The 19,389-nt window shown below is 35.9% G+C and overlaps 2 protein-coding genes across 3 annotated transcripts; one reads left to right on the forward strand and one right to left on the reverse strand.

The window, feature by feature from the left end:
• The first annotated feature begins 815 nt into the window (after positions 1–815).
• LOC120207258 (probable inactive serine/threonine-protein kinase bub1) lies at positions 816–2,940 on the forward strand. The gene is made up of 5 exons (XM_039206770.1): positions 816–942; positions 1,024–1,168; positions 1,292–1,449; positions 1,673–1,760; positions 1,855–2,940. Exons 1-5 carry the CDS (start codon positions 842–844, stop codon positions 2,923–2,925), a joined length of 1,563 nt encoding a protein of 520 aa, XP_039062701.1. The 5' UTR covers positions 816–841; the 3' UTR covers positions 2,926–2,940.
• Positions 2,941–3,720: 780 nt separating this feature from the next.
• Positions 3,721–11,912, reverse strand: LOC120207312 (probable inactive receptor-like protein kinase At3g56050). 2 transcript variants are annotated; one of them, XM_039206801.1, is made up of 8 exons: positions 11,716–11,912; positions 11,489–11,627; positions 11,042–11,113; positions 10,787–10,930; positions 10,190–10,656; positions 5,593–5,783; positions 5,374–5,506; positions 3,721–4,571 (listed from the first exon to the last, which is right to left on the reverse strand). In XM_039206801.1, exons 1-8 carry the CDS (start codon positions 11,828–11,830, stop codon positions 3,973–3,975), a joined length of 1,860 nt encoding a protein of 619 aa, XP_039062732.1. In that variant the 5' UTR covers positions 11,831–11,912; the 3' UTR covers positions 3,721–3,972. The 2 variants fall into 2 exon arrangements, with proteins under 2 accessions (XP_039062732.1, XP_039062731.1); XM_039206800.1 differs by having other exon boundaries at positions 10,190–10,659.
• Positions 11,913–19,389: the final 7,477 nt, after the last annotated feature.

Raw genomic sequence — 19,389 nt, forward strand, 5'->3', positions numbered from 1 at the left:
TATTCGATTTTAATATTGAACTTTATCGCTTTATAACTTTTAACACAAATTATATATCAAAAATATGATTCCCACAAAAATCCTTTTTTTAGGCCAAACTATTCATTTATGGGCTAAAATATATAACTTTTCAAAAATTTCATTTTTTGTTCCCATGACTTTTCAAAGTTTACACTTTAGTCACTAAACTTTCAAAACTTACATTTTAGTCACAAGACAAAATTTGGGGTTTTGCATGACCATTTATTCTAAAAATTATTAATTGATGGTCGATTTTTTTAAAAGTTCTATAAATAATTTGAATGAGGTATTATAAATAAATTTTAGGGGAAACTACACATATAGAACTTAAACTATCAGTTTTAGTCCGTTTAGTACATAAACTTTCATTATTTTCAAAACCATGCCTAACGTTTAGTTTTTGTTTTATTTTAGTACCACCACCGTTAAAAACTTAGCGCGTTTAGTACTTAAACTATCAAGTTTGGTTCATTTTAGTATCTAAACTTTAAATTTTATCAAAGTTTAAAGTTAAACTTTGAGCGGTTACTAAACTAAAACAAAAACTAAACTTTAGGTATGTTTTAAAATTTTTGAAAGTGTAAGTAATATAATAGACTAAAACTGATAGTTTATGTACTAAATACGTAATTTATCTTATTTTTATCGCAGTAATCATAAATCCTAAGTGATGAACCGAACCATGATTCAGATCCGACAACCAAATATCAGAAAAATGACCCGACCCGATACGCGCCTCAGCATAAATTTTAAAAAAAATCCATCGTCCCAGAATCAAGGGCTAAAACCTTCTTTTCCTCGCTGCAAAAGGAAAACAAAAATGGGAGAAAAAAGCTTGACAATGAACGGCAATCTATTTTCTTCAGTAATATCTGAAATCAAATCTTATTCTGGCAAAGACCCTCTTCTCCCTTGGCTGCGGTACTCTCTTTTCTCCTCTCCTTTTTTTTTTACCATTTTTCTTTCTTTTGAAGTATTAATATCAACTCGTTGTTTCCGCAGAGGGATAAAGAAAATAAAAGATTCGGTTCCACCCCATATTTTAAACGAGAAGCTACCTCGCTTTTTGCAAAAATGTACGCAAACGTTCGAATCCGACCGCCGTTACCACGACGATCTACGCTACCTCCGGGTTTGGTTACAGTTGGTAAACAGCCAATCTGCCCATAACGAAACGAATCTTTGATGTTCATTCTTTATGGAAATTTACTATTATTTGGTTTCTGGGTTTTATTATTTATTTGTTTGTTTGTTTGGGTTTATTTGTTAGATGGATTTTATGGATGATCCAAGGGTGCTGTTGAGAAGAATGGAAATGAGTCAAATAGGGACAAAACGTTCATTGTTCTATCAAGCATATGCACTTTACTACGAGAAAATCAAGAAATTTGATGAGGCTGAAAAAATGTACCTTTTGGGTGTTCAAAAGTAAGGGTTTTATCTTTCTTTCTTTTCTTTTTCTCTCTCTCTCAGTTTTCCTTATGGTTGCAATGAATTGTCTAATAATCCGCTTAAAGTTTGTTTGTTGCTCAGTGTGGAAGGTTCGAATTGTCTTACTTGATTATGATGTTGAAGTTTTCCTTTCTTTCAATGAAATACCTTTGGAAACCTGAAGTCGTGCTTTATTTAATTTCCATCACTTGTTGAACAGCCTTGCAGAGCCGGTTGATGAGTTACAAAAATCATATGAGCTATTCCTGAATCGTATTGAGAGACACAAGAAGAAGAAGAAAATGCAGGTTGTGCTTTTGTTGCTTATCTAATATTTTTTTTTCATTGTCTTTGTTTTGTTTTTCACAATCTGACGATTGCTTTGGTGTGCCACGGCACCAGGAAGGAAGAGCAGCTAGAAAGCCTCTCCAATGCAGAGAGTCGAAAGAAAACAGTGAAACAATATGCATAGTTGAAAATAGTCATAAGAGGTCTTCATCATTACATAATGGTAAAAAAGTGGAGAGCGAAAGGGGGAGAGCTTTGATGGAAAGGGTGTCGGATGAACCCAGGAAGGTCGGGAATGATGATACGGTGGTCGTGAAGTTTGTTGATACTGTCATTGTTGCTAAATCTGAAGCTGAAGATGTCTGCCATCATGGACTAGTTGATCCTACAATAAACATGAAAGAGGCAATGAATGCAATCAATAGCATGTTTCGAGAACCTATAGAGACAGCTCCTATTGGGAGGAGATCATCTCAAATGCAGCTGAAAGAAGATCATAGTTTGAAAATAGGATTTAAGGTGTTTGATGAAAACTTGGATAGAGGAAGCAACTCATCAGTTCAACATGAAGAAAAGGGGTTACAGAATAAAGCTCAAATTTGCCAGGCTAAGAAGGAATCATTCGAAATATACGTTGATGATGATGAAGGAAATAGTGAGGTTGGAGAGGAAAATGATAAAGAAAACTTAGAACAGTCAGAGGTTCAAAGTTTAGGAGAAGGTTGCAACGTCTTTGTGTTTCCAAATCCTAATGATTTTTCTCCTGAAAGTTCAGATGATATTGATGCACAAAGTGCAATCCGACCGAAGATTCGAGAGGATACAGTGGTTCACAGGTTCGTCGGTTCGACCATTTCTGATGAGCCAGTGGTAGAAAATGTTTGCCACCATGGCTTAGTAGACCCTACAGTTAACTTGAAGGAGGCTATGGAAGACATCAATAACATGTTTGGAAAGCCAATAGATTTTGTAAGGGCAAAAAGAAAGCAGGACAAAGCACCCGTTGAGAAACAAGATCATGGTGGGTTTTCTATACTTCCTGATGATTTGGAAAATCAGGAACCTCAGCCCCCAGCAAAATCATCCGGCAAATTAAATGGTAGTGATTTATTTGAGCCAACTGTGTTTACCAAAGAAGCAATGGATGATATAAATAAGATGTTTGGAATGCCACTGGAGTTCTAGGAGAAAGAAATTTATTGTGTTTGAGAGAGCTTGGATATTTTGCTATGGTGTAGCTCATTGCTTGTGCATATATGCTTACTTGGCATATATTTTTTTTAATGTAACAGCCTTGAGTGTCCAACCGAGTACCAGCTGAAGTGCATGCATGAAGTTGACCGACTTATTGAGGTTGCAGGTTTCAGAAGGCTTTGATCTTTGTTTCTCAATGTGACAATTTGATCTGTAATGAATTATGTGCCTTATGCCATTTACTTTGATCTTTTGTTGGATCTCAGCCTTTTATAAGTAATGCTTGAGTTTAATACCAAGGAAAAATGAAAAGGAATTGTAACAGCAAAAATAGCAATGCCGGCATACAACAGAGTTCAGTTTACTAACATGGATGGATAAACATTGTTAAACTGATCAGTAAACTAAGAATCCAAAAGCTTGAAGGATTACCAGTTTTGCCATAACGTTAGAGGCTCGGTTGCATTTCTCAAGAGGTGTGAAATAAACTTAATTCAAGTCTTCCGGCTGTAAGTCAACGAAGTTAGGAGGCAACTTTTTAGACCTAAAATGTTTGATTTGCTCATGCCATTTAATTACAAGTACAAAAAGCAGTTTATGTACCCTCAGAGTTTAGCTCAGTTGGTTCATGCTATAAACTCTCTAGAGTTTAACTTGGTTCATGCAACTTACAAGCGACACCTGCAACTATTAAAAAAAAGAGATGGAACTCCAGTTACAAGCATCATTTTCAGGTGGGAGAGAGCCTGCAAGATTGGACAATAAATTGATTGATCATTGCAAAAAAAAAAATGATGGTAACAATGAACAATATGAAATCAAGAGGATTGCAATATCGCCTTTCTGTTTTCTTTAATGTATTCACACTGAAAACCAAACAAGGACCCAGATTTTCTATCTCAAATATATACAGCAAACTTTCCATTACTTTAAAATAAATACAACCAATGCTGACCAGACAAACCTCTTTTTGCCTCTCCACTGACACAAGATCAGGAAAACATCCACGCTCGGTACTTACAAAGTCATGTTCATCCTCTAGTTTGCTTCAGCAGACATGATCTCAAGCTCCGCCCACCAAAGAGGAGAGAGTTTCGGGATTGCATTGTCAGGTGCAATTGCAGTAATCTCTCTCAATCTTGCACTGACTTGTTTCATATCCGGTCTGTGTCCAGGCTCAGGGTCGACACAAGATTTTATGACCTCCCCAATCTTGTCAAGTTGATTCCTGTCAAAGGAGTTAAGAGTGGGATCAACCATCCCTATGAGGGCTTGCTCCCTTCTCAAGTAGTCCGATGCCCCATCGTCAGATGAACCATTATCCACGAGGTAAGGCATCCTACCCGTTACTATTTCAAATAATAATACACCAAAGGTATAAATGTTACTTTCTAGACTTGCTACTGTGGTATCAGAAAGGTTTGTTCTGTCCGCTTCCCTCTCCGATGAAGTCAACTCATTCCAGAAACACGGATCCGATATTTTGGCTGCATAATCTTCTGTTAGATTGACAGCTGAGGAGGACAGGTTGTTATGGGGAACAGGTGGGTTTAGCTGGTGCATATGCTCGAGGCAGTAAGCCATGCCCATTGCAATTCTCATCCTCATAGCCCAGTCCAAGTGCTCGGATTCTTTAACTGCAATATCAATGGAAAAGCCGAAATGATTACTTCAAAGCTTTAAGCTCCAAGGAAAAGATAAATGGAAAATGCTTGCTACAACTGACAAACATAAAAGTTGCTTCTTCATGGTAAGTCGGGAAACATATGATCTTCTAATGAAAGGAATTCTATGGCCAACTATCATGCATAATTCTAAGCATAAAGGAAACTTGAAACCATATGCTTGATTAACTGTTCATCTCGGAAGTCATTAGCATGAAAATAGAAGGTAACTAGTGTTTCTATTCCTGTTCCTTTTCCATTATTTTTCTATACTAAATTAATAGGCTTAATGCCTCTGATATAAGGGGATTTCAGCATATCCGGTTTCAAACAAACAGCTCGTTTATACAACTCCTGTTTAAAACATTCCACAGCAAAGTCTACAGCACGGCATTCATATCCCAGAAGTCAAAAGAGTGGGATGAGTTTCCTTTCTCTTTGTTAAAAGCAGCAAGTTACACAGACTGACCAAGTCATTTCACATTATTATGAAAAGGTCAAACCATAAAGGATGGTCCAACATAAAAGAATAAGAAATTATGAAAATGAAAAATTATGTATTGAGAACACATATAAGGCAACTTAGTTTCAGATTCTATGCAAAGTGGCAGAATTTGGTGGTTGCCTTCTTTAGGCTAAAAGCTTAAAGTCTATGTTAGATATATGACAAACCTACTGAGCAAAAAAAAAAAAAAAAAGAAGGAATTATTGGTGATGAACAATAAGTTAGAGGTCTACCCAGAAAGGAAACCAAAAACTCAAATCTGGTACTTACTATGTAAATGCTCAAAGAGTGTGCCATTTGGAGCATATTCAAAAACCATCATCCTAGTGAAAGGCTTATCTTCCTCGCAATATCCAAGAAGATTGAGAAAATTTTTGTGGTTTACTTTTGATAACGTATCAATCTGAAACCATAAATGTAAAATAGTTAAGCAGACCATAAGATCATATCAAAATACGAACATCTAGATAGAAATTTTCGGTACAGTACCTTCTTCCTGAACTGTGTTTTTAGGTTCTTCGACCAATCTTTGGCAGATTTAAATGGGACAGAGACCACAGCTATTTCAACTCCGGTAGACAGTGTCCCTTTGTACACAGTCCCGACTGTTGAAGAACCAATAACGTTGCTGAAATCTTCACAGGCTGCTTCAAGCTCTGATCTCTTAAGCTTTGGTACACCTGAAAGTCAAGTCATTGAAAATATATTAATAAATATTCAGCAGAATGTAAGGCTACTAATAAAAAACAGGCAGCTAGTCCCTTGGCCAAACGAACAGTTAAATTTAAATCTCAACTGTTGGAAATCCTTAAATTAAGGAGATTCTCTACCTTAATTCTAGGAATTTCCTTGTAAATATTAGTCATAATCTAATTACTGATTTTTAGGGATATGCTTATTATTAGAGATTATTTCCTTGTAAATATTAGAGATTATTTCCTTTTTTATTTTTTTCTGCTATGTTAAAAAGGGTGTACTACTATTCGAAGAAATAAGAGACTTTTCTTCTTCCTAAATTTGTTCATGGTATCGAGAGCCATAGGATTCATTCGATCCTTCTCATTTGTCTCTCATCTCTCTTCCTAAACATTTTTTTCTTTTTTTCTTCTCTCATGGGTGATATCAATGAAACTCTCTCTAATTCCGGTTCAAATAGGCCATGGTGTAGCCACTGTAACCGGGTTGGACATACCAAGGAGAAATGCTTTAAACTCCATGGTTATCCTGATAAAAATCATAAAGAAAACAAGACAACAATGATATCTACTACTGAAGAAGATGCCCAGGATGTTCGGCTCACCAAAACTCAACTTGAGGCTCTTCATAAACTCCTCGGGACTCCTACAACCATTGGATCACTAGCTATTCAAGGTACTGCCTTAAATACTACACATGAACCAATCTGGATACTAGATTCGGGTGCATCCAACCACATGACAGGTAATATAAGTTTGTTTCACACATATTTACCTTGTCATGATCACTCTCAGATTCGCATAGCTGATAGATCTTACTCCCCGGTGGCTAGAATTGGAACGATCAGACTTACTGAAAATTTTTCCATTGATAAAGTTTTATATGTTCCAAATCTTTCTTGTAATTTACTCTCAATTAGCAAGCTTACCAAGGATGAGAAAGTACTTGTTGAATTTTCTGCTTTCGGTTGTGTTGTTCAAGAACAGGAATCGGGGAAGATGATTGGCACTGCTAAAGTTGATAATGGCTTATATATTTGAAATAAAAACAGTTCACAAGAAGGGATGGTCTTATCTACATCGAAAGAAGAATCTATCATGCTATGGCACCGTAGACTAGGACACCCTAATTTTACGTACTTGAAAAAACTGTTTCCTCTACTATTTCTAAATAAGAAAATAAGTTCCTTGAATTGTGAAGTTTGCCAACTGTCTAAACATACTTGTGTCCCTTATCCTTTGAAACCTTATGTTCAATCTCAACCTTTCTCTTTAATCCACAGTGATCTATGGGGAGCCAGTCGAGTAAAAAATGTCACAGGGGCTAGGTGGTTCATAACATTCATTGATGACCACACTAGAGTTTGTTGGATCTATCTTCTCAAAGAAAAAATCGAAGTCTCTAGAGTCTTCCAAAGTTTTCATTCAATGATTCAAACTCAGTTCAATTCCAAAATCCATACCCTTAGAACTGATAATGGGAGAGAGTACTTCAATTCTATCCTAAGCCCTTATCTTTCTGAGCAAGGAATCATACATCAGAGTTCTTGTCCTGACACCCCTCAACAAAACGGGGTTTCCGAGAGGAAAAACAGACACCTTTTAGCCGTGGCTCGTGCTCTTATGTTTACTATGGGTGTACCGAAGTATTTATGGGGAGAAATTGTTCTCACTGCTTGTTATCTTATAAACAGACTCCCATCAAAGGTATTAAACTTTCAAACACCTTTACATACTCTTCAAAAAATATTTCCCTTGTTTTGTGTTCCTAATCTCCCAACCAAAACTTTCGGTTCCAAAGCATTTGTCCACAATCATCAACCTAACCGATCTAAACTTGATCCTAGAGCTCACAATTGTGTCTTTCTTGGATACTCACCTACACAAAAGGGGTACAAGTGTTATTCTCCAACCCTACACCAGTGTCCCTTGATGTTACTTTCTTCGAAAACGAGCCATATTTTTCAGCCTCTCATCTTCAGGGGGAGATGTTTAGTGAAGATGAGACATTGAACAACCTTCTCATTATACCTCAAGACTCTATCAATCCTACCACCACTACAAAACCTGCTGAAAATCCTACAGCCCCTACTGAAAATCCTACAACCACTGTTGAAATTCCTACCGCCATTGTAATTCCTGATTTGGACCCCGTTTTACTCGACTCCACTGTGTAGCAACAAGAAACAAGGGCGATTAATCATACAAATGAAGAAAAACAGCCCTCTCCTTCTGAAAAACAACAAGAAAAAACTCAGCAGCTTCGTGTATATTCTCAGAAACATCAGCTGCCAGAAACTGAAACAGCAGTGCCAATGCCATCTTTACCCGAGGACTGTCCTGATGAAGAAGTCTCACCTCTTTCGCCTTCCATCTATCTTCCAATTGCAATCAGAAAGGGCACGAGAAGCTGCACTCAACATCCCATTTCTCGGTTTGTATCCTATGGGAACTTGTCTAAATCCTACAATGCCTTTATATCTAATATTGACTCTGTAGAAACTCCAAAGAACATAGAAGAGGCTCTTAAGTCAACCAAATGGAAGCAAGCCGTGTTGGAAGAAATAAAGGCTCTTGAAGACAATGGAACGTGGGAAATATCTAAACTACCTACTGGAAAGAAGATCGTGGGTTGTAAGTGGATTTTCACTACGAAAGTTAAACCAGATGGGAGCATTGATCGATACAAAGCTAGACTTGTGGCCAGGGGTTTCACTCAAACATATGGGTTGGACTACGAGGAAACATTTGCACCAGTGGCCAAACTAAATACTATTCTAGTGCTGTTCTCAATTACTGTCAATTTAGATTGGCCTTCGATCCAATTGGATGTCAAGAATGCTTTTCTCAATGGAGAATTAAACGAAGAAGTCTACATAGATTTTCCGCCCGGATTCGAAGGAAGCAAGGGCTAAGTATGCAAGTTGAAGAAGTCTTTGTATGGACTAAAGCAATCCCCCAGGGCTTGGTTTAATCGTTTTGCCAAAGCCATGACGAGTAGATAGTATATTCAAGGTCAAGCTGATCACACCTTATTCTACAAACACTCGGCTAATGGGAAGTGTTGTATTCTCATTGTATACGTTGATGACATAATATTGACCGGAGATGACTCTATTGAAATTGAAAGACTAAAAGAATTCTTAAGTCTTGAGTTTCAACTTAAAGACTTGGGGAATCTTAGATATTTTCTTGGAATGGAGATAGCAAGGTCAAAGGCAGGTATTTCAATCTCTCAAAGAAAGTATGTTCTTGATCTACTTTCTGAAGTCGGACTGTTGGGTTGCAAACCAGCCGAGACTCCCATGGAACCAAACCTTAAATTAGGAACTGATAAGGATGGTGAAGAGGTAGACAGGGGGAGATATCAAAGGTTAGTGGGAAAACTTATCTATCTTTCTCATACTCGTCTAGACATAACGTTTGGAGTAAGTGTTATTAGTCAATTTATGCATGCTCCTAGGGAGAAACATTTGGAAACTGCCTACAGGATATTGAGATATTTAAAAGGGACTCTGGGTAAGGGGTTGCATTTCAAGAAAAATGCAAATCGAAGCATAGAAGTCTACACTGATGTAGACTGGGCAGGTGCTATTAATGACAGGCGCTCCACAAGTGGTTATTGTAGCTATGTTTGGGGTAATCTCGTGACATGGAGTAAAAAGCAGTCGGTTGTGGCACGCAGCAGTGCTGAAGCTGAGTATCAAGCCCTGTCCCAAGGTATATGTGAAGGAATATGGCTACAACGGCTAATGGGAGAACTAAAATTATCCTATACAACACCTATAATACTGAACTGTGACAACCAGGCAACAGTTAATATAGCTCCAACCCTGTACACTATGACCACACCAAGCATGTGGAAATCGATCGCCACTTCATTACAGAGAAAATTAACAAAGGGGAAGTTTGTGTTTCATATCTACCTACTCGACAACAAGTAGCAGATGTGTTAACCAAGAGCTTGAGTAGAAAAAGGTTCGAAGAAATTATGGGCAAGCTAGGTTCGATTGACATCTACACTCCAGCTTAAGGAGAGTGTTGGAAATCCTTAAATTAAGGAGATTATCTACCTTAGTTCTAAGAATTTCCTTGTAAATATTAGTCATAATCTAATTATTGATTTTTAGGGATAGGCTTATTATTAGAGATTATTTCCTTGTAAATATTAGAGATTATTTCTTTTTTTATTTTTTTCTGCTATGTTAAAAAGGGTGTACTCCTATTCGAAGAAATAAGAGACTTTTCTTCTTCCTAAATTTGTTCATCAACTACTGCTCCTAGTCCCGTTTTCAGCAACAATATTAAATTCGATTGAACATGTTAATATGATCTGAAAATCAAGAAAGATTTAAAATGTTATCTACCGTCTAATTGAGCAGAAGAATTACCAGTTACAAAAGCTTTCTGAAGTTGTCCACTTAGCCCTGTGGCCCAAGGTTTCACGGTAGATACCTTATAAGTTTTTATGAGATACGCAATGATTATTACTATCAGAAGAAATACAGCACCCCCTATGCTTCCGCCCAGTATTGCGGCTCGATGATTTGAACTAGAGTGAGAACTTGAAGGATTGTTTATAGATGCCGGTGGAGACGAAGCATTAGGTACTACTGTATTATTTTGAGAAGGTTTAGATGCTGGAGCGGAGGAAGGTCGTGGAACATGAGAAGCATCTCTTAGATATGTATTACTTGCGGACGGTTCAGAAGATGCGGGAGGAGTTGGATCCGGAAGTCCATGAGGAGATGGCGGCATACTAAAGTTAACAAAAGGTGTTTCAGGTGACATTGCAGGACTGGTAGGTGTTTGTTGCAGCAGTCCCCTTTGCACTGCACCTTCAGATTGGCCAACATTCCTACTAGTGGCATAAAGAATGGTTAAATAATAAGAAGAAGACTAGAAAGAAAACAGAACATTTCTAATTAAATTATCATACTGCACAAGAGAAAGAAAGCCTCCAAAGGTATTCGAGACTGTCAACTTACTTGATTGTTAGTGACAGATTGCTGCCGAGTTCGGATGTAAGTAGTTCGCTGAGGTTATTGTATCCCAAGTCCAACAGCTCTAATTCCTTCAGTTCTCTGACCCCTTCGGGGATAGTTCCGGTAAAAGAGTTGTTCCGCAAAATACTGTGGAGGAAAACAATGGCTTCAGAATAGGGAATAGATGAAAGTAAAATGTGAGATGGCGCATTGATTTCGATATCAACAATCCAAAAAATGTCATAAGATGCTCCATACATAGATTTAATGTGAACCAGAGTTCCAAGCTCAGGTGCCAATGTTCCTTCAAGACAAAGATCTTTCAAGTTCCTGCAATTTTTATTAAATCCATTAATTTAAGAACAAATTAAAGGAAATAATCTATCAGAAATAGCCCATCATAAAGTGTCTGTATCTGCAAACATTGACCAACAAATCTACTTCAATTCCCCATTTCACAAATAAAAAAGAACTCAAGAAAAGAGTTGCTAAATTGGAAATCCAAGTTATATTTGATGCTTACAATCACACATCAAAATTCTAAATTAAACTTTCCCAACAAAAAAGGAAGAAAGAAATTACTAAGACATAAGATTTCCATTGTTTTTCTTTTCTTTTCTCGGAAACCAAACATCATCCATCCAAAAAAAACTATGATTAGAACAAGAGAAAAGTAAGGGAGATAAAAAGAAAAGGAAAATTTACAAAGCAATAACTTTGCCATCAGAGCACTCGACACCAAACCAAGAACAATGATCAATCTCTCCATCTTGTTTTTTCCAATCCGACAAAGAACCAAAAGGATCATTCACCACTTTCTCTCTTAATCTCAACAAAGCTAACCCTGCATATTCATCGTCAAACAATCAACTTTCCTCCGTTTTCCCCAGAAACAAACGAAATCCAAAACTCGAAAAGAAATAGAAGCTTACCTTCTTCATTCAACGACCAACAAACCAAACTTTGACATGATAAAATCAGCAAAGCAAAAACTTGAAACTCTTGCCTTAATCTTACAAACTTCCAGTTCTTGTTCACGATCATCATCTTCTTCTTTGAGAGAGCTTAACTCAATTTTTTTTACAGATATGAAAGCAAGAAAGAAAGAAGGCGGCAGAGTGAGATGGGTGGATCCAATACGAAACAAAAGAAGAGAATTTTCCTGGTTTTTTGCTATTTGTTTTAGGTTTGAAAACGCGTACACTGGAAAGACTGAACCAATCCTTTTACCTGTTTCAACTTTCTCCTTATTTTTAACCCAAGTAAAATATAATTAACTTTTTGTATTTGATTCCATTTACATTTTTGATCCTAATAATTTGTGAATATGATTAAGAAATTTAATGGTCTTAAATGCATTTTTTAGTCATTTTTAAAATCTTGATTGGCAACGCATGAAAATATTATTTATAAAGAAATAAAAAATGAAGTAAAGTCCTTAAATGGGTAATACTAAAGAGTTGAGCACTTTATTTTTTATTGGTAAAAGTAAGTAAAAAAAGTTGAGGAGTTCTGGCCTTTGTGTAGGAGAAGGCGACGCCGGCGGAGACTTCCATTATCAAGCATTTTGCATTTATGGTCGTTTTTGTATTTCTTAGAAAAATGGGTTTCGGTGGGTCCATGCTTACTTGTCATTTACATTTACCCCTATACTTTTATGAGAAAATAATCTCAGTGACCAAAAATCTTAGATAATATACGATTTTGATCAATTTTTTTTATTTACGAAAATGACTAACAAAATCGCAATGCGATCTTTAATTCGCATTGCGATCTCCACTATCGCAAATTCGCGTTGCATTTCGCGTTGCGATAGTTGAAAATCGCGTTGCGATTTTCCATTTCGCGTTGCGATAGTTGAAAATCGCGTTGCGATTTTCCATTTCACGTTGCGATTTTCCATTTCGCGTTGCGATTTTCTATTTCGCGTTGCGATAGTCTACAATGTCGTTGCGATTTTCCAAATTCGTTGTGATAGTCTACAGTTGTCGTTGCGATTTTCCAAATTCGTTGAGATAGTTAAAAAAAAGATTTTGTTTCTTAAGAATTTTCTCTAAAAAGATAGTATCCGCGCGGACGTGTCGAAGACACGTATTACCACGACCACGACCACGACCACGACCCGACCCGAGACGAGACGGACGACGGCGGCGCGCGAGAGTCCCCCTTGTTCTCTATCACTCAACAAGGAAGTGGGAAAGCCAAGCCTTAAATACCATTCCCAATAGTGTTTCCAATACTATGTGGGATTTGAGCATTACCAACACTTGTTCCCAATACTATGTGGGATTGAGCCTTAAATAGTGATATTATTTTTGAATGTTTTGCTTAAAATTGCAATAATCGCGATTGATTGTAGATTGACTTTTAATTATGACATATTTAATCGTATAATACTAATGCAATTGTTGCTGATTCAGTTGTTTTAAGGTGTATGATTGTTAATTGTTTCCTGAATAATCACATTGTATTGGAAACAAGTGTTGGTAATGCTCAATCCCACATAGTATTGGAAACACTATTGAGAATGGTATTTAAGGCTTGGCTTTCCCACTTCCTTGTTGAGTGATAGAGAACAAGGGGGACTCTCGCGCGCCGCCGCCACCGCCGTCTCGTCTCGGGTCGTGGTCGTGGTCGTGGTCGTGGTAATACGTGTCTTCGACACGTCCGCTCGGATACTATATTTTTAGAGAAAATTCTTAAGAAACAAAATCTTTTTTTTTAACTATCACAACGAATTTGGAAAATCGCAACGACAACTGTAAACTATCGCAACAACAACTATAGACTATCGCAACGAATTTCAAAAATCGCAACGACAACTGTAGACTATCGCAACGCGAACTGGAAAATCGCAACGCGATTTTCAACTATCGCAACGCGAAATGAAAAATCGCAACGCGAAATGGAAAAGCGCAACGCGATTTTCAACTATAGCAACGCGAAATGGAAAATCGCAACGCGATTTTCAACTATCGCAACGCGATTTTCAATTATCGCAACGCGAAATGCAACGCGAATTTGCGATAGTGGAGATCGCATTGCGATTTTGTTGGTCATTTTCGTAAATCCAAAAAAAGTTGGTCAAAATCGTATATTATCTGAAATTTTTGGTCACTGAAGTTATTTTCTCTATTTTTATTTACTTTTAAGTAAAGTACACATAAGGTTTTCGATTATATGATACTATTTTATTGTATCCTTTAATTATTAAAAGTTATAAAATAATCATATAATTATACGACTCTATTTTGTTGTTTATCGATTATTAAAAGTTACAAAATGATCATCAGACTATTCATATATTTCAAACTCGTCATTTTCTATCAAATATTGATGGTTGTATGAGTTGGACGTTAAAATGATGGTTGAGATATGATAAAATATAATCTTAAAATATCAAATGACTATTCAATTTAAATGATTTTGGGATCATATTTATCATATATCTGTCAGATTTATTAATGAAAAATGATGAGTTTGGAACATATAAATAGTCGAATAACTATTTTGTAACTTTTAATAGTTGAATGACTCAATAAAGTAGCACAATATACTTGGGGACTATTTTGAAACTTTTAATAGTTGGAGGACTCAATAAAGCATTATCTTATAGTTAAGGGATCATTTATGTACTTTACCCTTTGTTATCAAAAGCAACTCCGATTTTAAAATTCAAATTCAAATTAAGACATTGTTTGAAAATACTCAATAAGGTTTTCGATTTAATGCCAGATGTTTTAATTTTGTGAAAGGGTTAGTTGTGTAAATGACTCATTTATTATTAGTAGTTCGAAACCGGTAATAGAAATGAATAAAAACATTAAATTGAAGAAATGATTTGTTAACATCAAACATTAATAGATTTTGTTATGTAATAAGGAAGAAAAGGAAAGTTGAGTGTCTAAAAACAAAACAAAACAAAGGAGTTAATATGGGTACACACACTCCACATGCGATGAGTTGAGGCCATGTGCCCCTTTCCATTCACTGATTTTTTTATTACTATAGGATAAGTACAATGTAATATATGTTCAAATATAACTCTCAATTTTTCGACATTGAACGCTCACACCCTGGTATCTATAGTGCTCGAACTCAGTTCCTCAAGGAATAACAATAATTCGATTACCACGAAGGACACTTAATTCGTGCATTTCCTTTCTTTTTAAGTAGCCTAATATGAAAAAATAACACATTGAATGATTATAATATGGATAAATAGAGCTTTAAAGGAAGATGAAAACTATAAAAGAAAATTTGATTGTATTCATTTTAAAATTTTAATTATAAAAATGTAAAAGAAATCACATTGAATGTAAGTAAAGCGTTCTCCATATATTATAATATAAACATAAGTTTTTTTATTAAGGTAAGGTAATTACGAAGTAATATATGTTTTAAATACTCTCAACCATTTGACAATGAACGCATTATCGCATTGCTGCAACTGTTGGTGTCAAATCCGTGACCTCTAGGAATAACAACAATTCCTTTAACCACTAAGGTTAGGGATGGGCATGGGTCGGGTTGGGTCGGGTTTTTTGTAACATCCTCAACACCGGGTTAGTGATCAAATTGTAAAACTTCAGAATTTAGTGACTAATGTAGATAAATTGAAAAGTTCATGGACTTATATGGAAAATGTTGTGTAAGATTGAATAGCAAATAAGGATGATTGGAAGGGAAAAATGGTCATTTGACCAATAATGAATTAAAATTTTGATATGGTGAAGATATATACACGTGGAATTGAAGAATTAAGGGAAAAAGAAAGTTTCCAGAGAACTCTTCTTCACTCTTCCTTCTCTTCAGCCGTGAGCCACCATAATAAGGTGAGTTTTCTTGTTAGTTGATTTTGGATTGAATTTAAGTTTGGTTTATGATCCTTAGATGATACTTAAGCTTAAGGAAAGCTTAAGTTGTCTTAAAACTATAAGATGAAGGAGTTATGAAGGATTAAAGATAAGGGGTCTTTAAATGAAATCTTGGAAGAGAGTTGATAAATTAAGTTTGAAACTAAATTTGACTTGTCAACAGCTAAACTAAGAAATATTAAGTGTTAAAATTAGAGTTAGAAAATGTTGGAAAATTGGTAGAATTATTATTTTCAAGACCAAGGATGAAATTTTGAAGATAATGATGGTTTATTTAGACATAAGTTGATTTGAGTAAGGGTAGTTGAGTTTAATGGCATGAAAGGAGCTTAAAATGGAAGGTTTAGATTGGTATTGGTGAATTTTCGGGTTTTAAAAGTAAATTCTGGGCTATGAGTATCGATATTGCTTCATCCAGTACTAATACTTCAAGTGTAAATGAATGAAATTTAGAGTAGGGGCATCGATACTAGTTGAACAATAGCGATACCATAAACCTAAATTTGATAAAGTTATTCATGAGGTATGGATACCTGAAGGGCAGTATCGATACCATAAGGTCAGTATTGGTACCATTTTTGAAACAAGGATTACATAATCGAAAATGGGAATCAATACCTAAGCTTGGTATCGATACCATAACTAGGGAAGTATCGATACCCTACAGCGGGTACCGATACTACTCAAAGTGGAAAATTATATTAAGTCTTTCTTTTAGCTTGAGTTATTAAGGATTGAGTTATGATATTTAGAATTCTAATATGTAGATATCAAGCATATGTAAGTTCTGGAACGATTGAAGAGTTAGAATCAATTAAGGAGGATAAAATCATAGAAGTTGATTGGGAATAAGTGAGGCTAAGGTAAGTGCATACTATAGATGTAGCTTTATGGAAATAAGACTTGTGATAAGTCTATTTCCTATGTTAACTTTCATAGTCCTATAGTTATGAACATGCATATATGATGATCATTATAAACACATGCATAAGTGTTATATGTGTATATACTTTGATACATGCTATATGATATATGTGAAAATAATTAAATAACATAAGCTATATGGTATAAGATTGATGGTTATAATTACATGTGATATGTGGTATTAGATAAGACATATATGATTATCAAATAAATGATATGAGTACATGAATATATGATGAATGAATGATTATATGGAATATATAAATCTTCAACCCCATGTCATGTGAAATAAGAGCTATAGGTATAGTTGGCATGCCAAAAGTCAAGGGTTACATAGGTCCTTTGGGATATATACATAGCTCATTCGGGATATACATGAGGTCCTTCGAGACAAATTTCACATACCACTCAGTGGATCTTTATACGAGCTGTGGTGACAACATATGTGCACAACCTCAAAGTACTCACATACATTCAGTTCTCAATAATATACATGGGCACATAAATTATATAAAAGAGTTTACTTCCTTATAAGATATTATGTTCTTATTTGTTAATAATAGATCATATGTGATATTTTTAAATAGAGAATTGATAATTATGATGATACATGAAATTATTGGATTGCATCTTCATACATTAGGAAATGCATTATTGTACTTTATGCCTCACTATGTCTATGACTTAGCGTTAAGCGTTTTACACGTAGGTATTGAGAAGAAAGAGGACCAGACTTAGGATCTGCAGAACAACATACCTCCATCGGAGATCAGATTAGAAGTAAATCACACAGTATGTATTTTGTTGTATCAACGGTGTTGGTATGTAAACAAATTGTGGTTTATATATGCTCTGATCGATTTTTGTAATGAGTTGAATATACTTATGTAAATTATTAATTGTATTTTAATGAAAGTTTGATTTTTTATGATTTATATATGTCTTAAAAGGTTTTGAATAGTCAATGTGACACCTCGGATTCGTATCCAGGTCAGGTATAGGTTGGAGTGTTACATTTAATGGTATCAGAGCTATGGTTTAGCTGATTCTAGGCATAAATCGAAGTCTAAAGTGTTTTAAATGTGTACATGTCAACATAATAGTGAGAACTTCTGATCTGATAGGGTAACGAGTATGTTGTTTTGCTAATAAAACTATATGGTTATATCTTATTAGATGTCCTGACACGATAGCTCCCGAAGTGAAACGGGAGATGACAGGCCAACTGAGAGCAGTAATTCACCTGCCCTGTCCAGGCAAGGTGAAGGACAGACACCTTCTGGAGTGCCTGTGCAAGATCAAGATGTTTTCTTCAGGACGTTGGACGACATCCTGACGCGTTTCCAATCTCCTGCTCCTTCAACTCAAAGAATGAATATAACCAATGAGTTAAAGGGATTAGGAGCTCCTTAGTTCAATAGTGAAGTCGAGGAAAGTCCTATTGCTACGGACCTTTGGCTCAATGATATGAAGATCATGTTAGATGAACTCCACTATTATGATGTGGAGAAGTTAAATGGAGTGGTATCTTTACTTCGTGGGCAAGCGAATCTGAAGGAATTCAGGGAATTAGGGCACAGTGCTCAGGTAAATATAGTGTATCGAGGGTATCTCATACGGATTCAGGGAATTCAATTCCCTGCTAATCTGAAGGAATTATCCTTTGACAAATTTGAAGTGATACTGGAATGCACTGGTTATATCGCTATCATGCTAATGTTGACTGTAGATTGAAGAGGGTAACGTTTATCAGTTCAGAAGGATTAGAAGTTATAGTGTTCAGTGAAAGATGGAATCCATTGGCAAACGCAATATTAGTAATGTCCGTAAAGAAGTTATTACTACAAGGATGTCAGGGTTTCATAGCTAATGTGATGGATACTATAACTAAGGAGAAAGAAATTGAAGAAATTCCCATAGTCAGAGAGTTTCCAGATGTTTTTCCTGCAGAGCTGCCCGGTTTACCTCCGGATAGAGAAGTGGAATTTCAGATTGAGATAATGCATAGAACCGCGCCCATTGCAATGACACCATACAGAATGGCTCCAAAAGAGTTGTAGGAGTTAAAGATTCAGTTACAGGAATTGTTGGATAAATGATTTATTAGACCAAGTGTATTACCCTGGGGAGCTCCAGTGTTGTTCGCTAGGAAGAATGATAGGTCGATGCGTCTCTGCATTTATTATAGGCAGCTCAATAAGGTGACTATCAAGAATAAGTATCCTCTCCCTAGAATTGACGATTTGTTTGATCAGTTGAAACGAGCTTCAGTTTTCTCTAAGACCGATTTGCGATTTGGATATCATCAGTTAAAAATTTAGGAGAAAGATATTCCAAAGACGACATTTAGAACGAGGTATGGCACTACGAGTTCATTGTTATGCTGTTTGGAGTTACGAATGCACCACTACTTTCATGGATCTGATGAAAAGAATATTTCAACCTTATCTGGATCAGTTCGTAGTTGTTTTCATTGATGATATATTGGTGTATTCGAAGTCGAATGAAGAACATAGTGTACATCTGAGGATAGTTTTGTAGATTCTATGAGATAAGAAGTTATATACTAAACTATCCAAATGTGAGTTCTAGCTGAATGAAGTGACATTCCTTGGACATGTAATTTCTACAAAAAGAATTCGTGTTAATCCTCAAAAGATAAAAGCTATCTTAGAATGGGATGTTCAAAAGAATGTGTCTGAAGTTTGAAGTTTTCTGGGGCTCGCATGTTATTATCGAAGGTTTGTTAAGAAATTTTCGATGATAACTTTACCTTTAACTAAGTTGATGAGGAAATATATGGAA

The sequence above is a fragment of the Hibiscus syriacus genome, unplaced genomic scaffold (assembly GCF_006381635.1).
Source record: "Hibiscus syriacus cultivar Baekdansim isolate YM2019G1 unplaced genomic scaffold, ASM638163v2 tig00014444_pilon, whole genome shotgun sequence".
Lineage (NCBI taxonomy): Eukaryota > Viridiplantae > Streptophyta > Magnoliopsida > Malvales > Malvaceae > Hibiscus > Hibiscus syriacus.